Source organism: Sebastes umbrosus, chromosome 1, assembly GCF_015220745.1.
Source record: "Sebastes umbrosus isolate fSebUmb1 chromosome 1, fSebUmb1.pri, whole genome shotgun sequence".
In the NCBI taxonomy this organism is placed as follows: domain Eukaryota; kingdom Metazoa; phylum Chordata; class Actinopteri; order Perciformes; family Sebastidae; genus Sebastes; species Sebastes umbrosus.
In genome coordinates, this window is record NC_051269.1 from 27,780,510 (window position 1) to 27,786,949 (window position 6,440).

Here is a 6,440-nt window from a genome sequence, read left to right on the forward strand (position 1 = left end):
GGAAATAAACTGGGACACATTTAGAATGTTTACGTTTAAAAATTGTGTGAAGGGCTTAAATATTGTATATTCGTGACATCGCAAATGGACAGAAATCCTGACAGCTTGTTTCAAATGCAGAGTTTCTGAATACGGGCTGTGTGTGTATTTCCCTGTGGATTGAGTGTTTCGATACTTTCAGAGTATTTATATAGGACTTAAGCCTGCTTTATAATAAAAAATACTTTTTTATAATATGAGACCTTTAAGGGTATGATAAAAGTCTTGCTAAACTGATAAACAATCACCTCAAAGGTCTATTTATTAGCTGATCTGGAGCTTTCAATCATATCACCTGTATAATAATTCCATTATGTACACAAACACTTTGAGCACAGTTAAAGGCTTTATTTGTTTACCTATAGCCTAAAGAATAACTTATTTGCCTCTTAATCACAGTGCTAAATTAATCTTTAGAAGCTCCACCCAGTTTCATCCTCACATAAAACACAAGGGACACAGCTGTACAACCTCCTCCTCCCTAGAAATGATTCCCAACCTGAGCTCGACCACAGCAGCATCAATTCACCTCCAGGGACTTATTTGAAAAACACATCTGTAAAAGGTAGGTAGAAATACTTGCTATTAGATGCCTTGCTGACAAATAGTTACAGTTTTTATTTTTTTATTTTTTTATTTAACCTTTATTTAACCAGGTAATAGGCTACTCATTGAGATTAAGAATCTCTTTTGCAAGAGAGACCTGGCCAAGACAGCAGCATTTAAACATACATTAAAGTTTCAGATGCCACAACATAAAACAAATGCAAAATAAATACATAGCATAATATCATACAAAACACATAAAATCAAGTGTGTGAAGCCAACGTTAAAGTGAGAATATTCAGAAACACAAACAGCTCCCAGATTGACTCTGCTTCTAGGTCTTTCATTAATGTGTTAAATTCATCAAAAGTAATCAGTAATTACTTCGTCAGATTCGTCAGTTTTAATTTAATAGATATTTTTTAACAAAAGAAACTTTTCTTCAGAATGAAAAGTACCAAGTAAAAGTTTTCAGATCAATTTTGTTTTAAAAATGTTTTGAGTCTGTTTTTTTTAATCCCCACCAGCCTGTTTCTTATTTTTATAAATTTGTAACTTTATTTATTTATTATTATTATTATTATTTTTTATATATATTTTTTAAATATATGAATTTATTTATGTATTTATGCATTTATTGACAGCCCCCTCATTTGCATGATGCAGAAATGCATAAGAAAGAATACAAAAATAAATAAGTTTTTTTGTTGTTGTTTTTTTTATCCCCACCAGCCTGTTTCTCTGAACTCTTCCACGACCCAGAAACACAATGTGTCCTCTGAACGACAGTACCTTTCATGATGAGGACGTGGAGAGAGATGAGAGTCTGGCCAGGCTGGAGATCTCTCTGCTCAGCATCATCTTCATCAGCGCCACCGTCCTCAACTCCTCGCTGCTGCTGGTCCTCTGGAGACAACGCAAACAGATGTCCCGCATGCGCGTCTTCGTCTTCCACCTGTGTCTCGCGGACCTCGTGGTCGCGTTCTTCCAGGTGTGTCCGCAGCTCATGTGGGACATCACGGACAGGTTCGTGGGACCGGACCTCGTGTGTCGCCTGGTGAAGTACTTCCAGGTCCTCGGCATGTTTTCCTCCACCTACATGATCGTGGTGATGACAGTCGACCGATATCAGGCTGTCTGCAACCCGATGGTGAAGTTCCAGAGGACGAGCACCAGACTCAACATCCCAGTGTGCATTGCGTGGGGGGTTTCTCTGCTGGGCAGCTTGCCTCAGGTGTTTATCTTCTCACAGGTCGAGGTTGCACCAGGTGTGTTTGACTGCTGGGCCAACTTCATCCAGCCGTGGGGGCTGCAGACCTACATCACCTGGACCACGCTGGTCATCTTTATTCTACCTGTCATCACAGTTGTTGTTTGCCAAGTGCGCATCTGCAGAGCCATCCAGATCAACCTGTACCAAAAGACCCAACAGCAGAGGACCAACATGAGCATCCCTGTGCCGTCATCCAGAGCCAGCGGTGTGGCCGGCATGTCCAAGGCCAGGGTGAAGACGCTGAAGATGACGGTGGTCATCGTGCTGGCTTATATTGTCTGCTGGGCTCCTTTCTTCACTGTCCAGCTTTGGTCCGCCTGGGACACTAATGCACCAAAAGAAAGTAAGTCATTAAAGGGCTATTTGTAACTTTCAGAAATGCTTGTTAACAGCGACACCTGTGGCCGTTAAGTCAACGAAAGCCAGCGTCGGGTTCGCGCTTGTGCTCGCTCTAAATAGACATGAACAAGCATCGCTCAAAACAGTGAGGCGACACACGTCAGCTAAAACCACAATATCACTCTATATTTCAGCTGCTTGGCAGTAATGTTAGCTGACACGTGAAACCTCTGTTGGTCTGGAGGAGCTGTAGCATTTATTTCTGCACAAACGTCCACTGTACATTCACTAGATATTCTCAGAGCTAAACTAACTCTTCTGCAGTGTGTAGTGTGCGCGCATAAACATGTAGAGGTGGAGCGAGACAGCGAGAACGCGTGCGGTGTGTGAGTGAAGGCAGGAAGGCAGAGGAGCAGAGACTCCGGCCACACACAAGCGCGCATATGCGAGCGCGCATATGCGAGCGCGCATTCGTCCCGACCCGGTATAGATTTATACCTGGAAAAAGTTACAAACAGTCCCTTTAAGTATTTCTGTCTGGTGCTCAATTTGATGTGGTTATTATTTTTTATTATTATATTACTCTATGGCTTATTTTGGTAAAGCTATCCAAAAAAGTGCGCTTTTACGCACAAAACCTATTCATTTTTTTTAAATTCATTTTTATTTGGAGAAGTTGACACTTTACATGATCAAGGAATGTACATGTTTGTAGCATGATGTAATGAGCAGCATGTATTTAAAAGAGTGTTTCCATTTTTTTCTTTTTTTAAGTGTACATATACAATAAACATTGTGCCCGCCCGCCTATTTGTGGGGTACACACCTACAGTAGCAGAGAGGGAAAGAAAAAAAAAAATCAATCAAATGTCTAAATAATGGGAAAAAAATAAATAAATAAGTTAAATATATACATATATACATACATACATACATGCATATACACACAAATATATATATATATATATGATATATATATGTATATATATTATAGAAAAGTTGTGTTTCTGTTCTTGTTTACAACAGTGATGAAAGAAACTAACACTGCACCCTGATTACTAATTTTTAAGGCATGTGTAATAAATACTCTATATACAGTTTCAAGTAAATATTCACCACAGTACAGTTGAAAATTTAGGGTAAAACAGAAAACCAATGCAAAATATTCCTTGCGAAGAAGCTGCAAATAAGCCTAACTTTGTTAACATTCACATAATTTGAAAGAAAAGTCAATATAAAATGTTTGTATCAAAACATATATATACACATATATACATATACACATACATACAGTACATACACATACATACTGTACATATCCATACAAAATCTATTCAGAGGTGACAATGACGCTTCTCACTTCTGTCATTGCAGCTGCGACTTTCACCATCCTGATGTTGCTGGCCAGTCTGAACAGCTGTGCCAACCCCTGCATTTACCTTCTGTTCAGCAGCCAGGTTCCCAAAAGGCTGGTGGCTCTGATCCTGCAGTGCCAGCGGCACCAAGACGGCAAGGATTCAATCCAAGAAGAGGTCAGCACGTTGTACATGAGCTTCAGAAACGTGTCTGAGGCCAAATGAGGGTGACAAGTTACAATCTGGGAAAAAGAAGCCGGTTGGAGCTGAATCTGATGAGCTCTCTCTGCGTTTGAACGACTGTTTCTCCTGAACAGGAGACATGATGGAGATGAGACATCTGTCAGGGTCTCTGACATATGAAGACATGGTGTGTGTCATGGAAGCATTCACCAAAAGCAAACCTGAAAGGGTGGCCATGAGTGAGAACTGTGCTCCAGATGTTGTTGGATGTTGACAAGAGCAAGTGGTGTTTTGTTGCACTGAAGGGCCAGTGAAGAAACAATCAATATGGACTCTGTTAAAGAACTGGTGTGGATCTTCACATTATTATTATGACTCTGACAGTTTTGATGTGATATTAAAAAAAATATTCCTCAAGCTGGATTTGGACTTCAGGTACACTTTTACCTTAAATAATCCACTTGTGTTGTTATTTTGTGTATCAGGAAAACTGGTATTTTATGGAAATTTTGAGCAAAATGTCAGTAATTATACCACAATATATCACATTATACCATAGTCCTTTTGAGATGAGCTCAGAGACCTTAAGGGATAAGATATACTGTATCGATATGGAGGATGGAACCTGCCAAAATAAATAAAAAAATAAATTAAATAAATAAATAAATGACCCGGCAAATAAATAAATATGTCATTGAATGTACCGAAATAATATTCAAAATAAATATTGGTATTAATTAATTGATAAAGTGTGACTTAAATTGATATTTCTGTTTTAATTTGCTTCTTTATGTATTAATCCCACTATCTATCTTCTCTTCTATTTAATTTCCCCTCATATTTTTTATTTTTTTATTTTGGTAGGTTATGTCCTCCATATATCTACCGTATATAGCTTTATTTTCCAAAGAGACAGCTATTACAGAGTGAAAGCAAGAACAATTGTTTTTTCATGAAGAAGAAAAAAAGCTGTTGTAACATTACTGTTTTTAAAGTCTGTGAAATACATTTGTCACATCTAAATATAAATGTTCTTTGTGGTGAATAACTGTTTTTAAATCACACACTGAGTGACTGTGTTTGTAAACTACTGTTTAGGCTGCAACCAACTAAAGTAAAGGTGGAATAAAAGTTAAATTCTCACAACTACTTTGTATTCTTACTTGTATATAAGTACATATTTTGAACCCACTAATGACAAAGATCATAATATTCAAAGACTATTTCATTAAAAGGTAGTTTGCAATGAGCCACCTGAGGTTCATTCGTATATGATTCTCACTTGCACGCATATTTCCATTTATATTCCAGTTGTTAGTATGTAATGAACAGATGTTAGCCAGATTTAAACCTGGTGTTTGTCAAACATGGCATGTGTATGATCTGCTGGTCAACTGCGCTTTCTCACAGTGAAGGAGCAGCATACCAAAAGGCTGACACAGCCTGGAAAATATCACATAATACACATAGGTGTTATTTTTAACTACACCCAGGTAAGTACAAGGCCTTAATTTACTTTCAGCCATTATATTGGACAATTAGGAAACCAAAATGCTTCATCATTAGACCAGACTGTCATTAGTGTCTGTTGCCTGTGTGATATTGGGAGTATGTGCAACGCTGGAAGCCAACTATGGAGCCGTGGAAAGGTTTTTAGTCAGTGTAACTATGGCAACAGTTTCTTCATAATCAATACTTTGAACTTCATGACCTTCAGCTGGGGTTTGTAAACAGCTTTGACCCTATCCAGCAGTTAATCTCATTGTGTGTGATGGTATTGTCATTTTGTCAATCTTGTTATGTGTCTCCTGTTTTAGGTGCCACTTAGAATTAGTTTCCTCTAAATAACTTTGCAGCATCTTATTATTATTATTATTAACCACATGCCCAAATAATGAGCAGCATATACTGTAACAACATGTGCAGATTTAGTTGAGGATTTTTTGTGTCACTTTTTGTAGTTTCCCTGCTGCTGAGGAATTCCTTTTGGTTATCTCTCTCTCTAAAGTCAGAGTCCGTGTTTGCTTTTAGCCCTCGAGAGGTAAAGACTGGTAAATCTCTGAACTGCTCGAGGACACTTCAGCGGGGCAGATGTTTGCCAATGAGAGTGCTTGAACCATACCCTGCTGTTGGAGAGCAACAAACTACATTACCCAGCATTTTGTTTCCAACATCATTGTTAATCTATCTCCTGTTGCAGTAATGTTGTACAGTATTATAGAGGATGGAACCTGCCAAAATATGAATAAATAAATAAATTACTTGATAAAATATAAAATAAGTCATTAAATTTGATAATATTAAAAATAAATATAGCCATTAATTAATTGATAAAATGTGGGGAAATAAATGAGGGGTGAAATGCAAAGGGCAATCATGCATAAATAAATAAATATATAAATAAATACGTACATTTAAAAATAAATATAAAATAAATAAAAAAATAAGTGCAAATATAAATAATAAAATAAAATACGTACATTTAAAAATAAATGAATAAATAAAAAAGATATGCAAAAATGTATAAATACTTTTTAAAATTGATAGAAATAAATACATAAACAAATAAAAGGGAAAATTAAACAGAATAGTAAATAAATTATGGAATTAATACAAAGATAAATGAAGCAGCAAATTAAAACAAGCAAATAATTAATGGCTACATTTATTTTTATTATTACTTTTTCTATATTTAATGACATATT

General features: G+C 36.7%; 1 protein-coding gene across 2 annotated transcripts; it reads left to right on the plus strand.

Moving 5' to 3' along the window:
* Positions 1 to 261: 261 nt before the first annotated feature.
* Positions 262 to 4,878, plus strand: LOC119493317 (vasopressin V2 receptor-like). Of its 2 annotated transcripts, XM_037778504.1 has the most exons (3): positions 262 to 604; positions 1,348 to 2,201; positions 3,572 to 4,878. In XM_037778504.1, exons 2-3 carry the CDS (start codon positions 1,355 to 1,357, stop codon positions 3,775 to 3,777), a joined length of 1,053 nt encoding a protein of 350 aa, XP_037634432.1. In that variant the 5' UTR covers positions 262 to 604; positions 1,348 to 1,354; the 3' UTR covers positions 3,778 to 4,878. The 2 variants fall into 2 exon arrangements, with proteins under 2 accessions (XP_037634432.1, XP_037634439.1); XM_037778511.1 differs by lacking the exon at positions 262 to 604 and having other exon boundaries at positions 1,240 to 2,201.
* Positions 4,879 to 6,440: the final 1,562 nt, after the last annotated feature.

What these genes read in the sequence shown, in the direction of transcription:
- LOC119493317 (XM_037778504.1), top strand. Translation starts at nt 1,355, where the DNA reads ATGTGTCCTCTGAACGACAGTACCTTTCATGATGAGGACGTGGAGAGA. An exon ending in CACTAATGCACCAAAAGAAA is followed by an intron (nt 2,202 to 3,571) that starts GTAAGTCATTAA and finishes CTGTCATTGCAG; the next exon opens with CTGCGACTTTCACCATCCTG.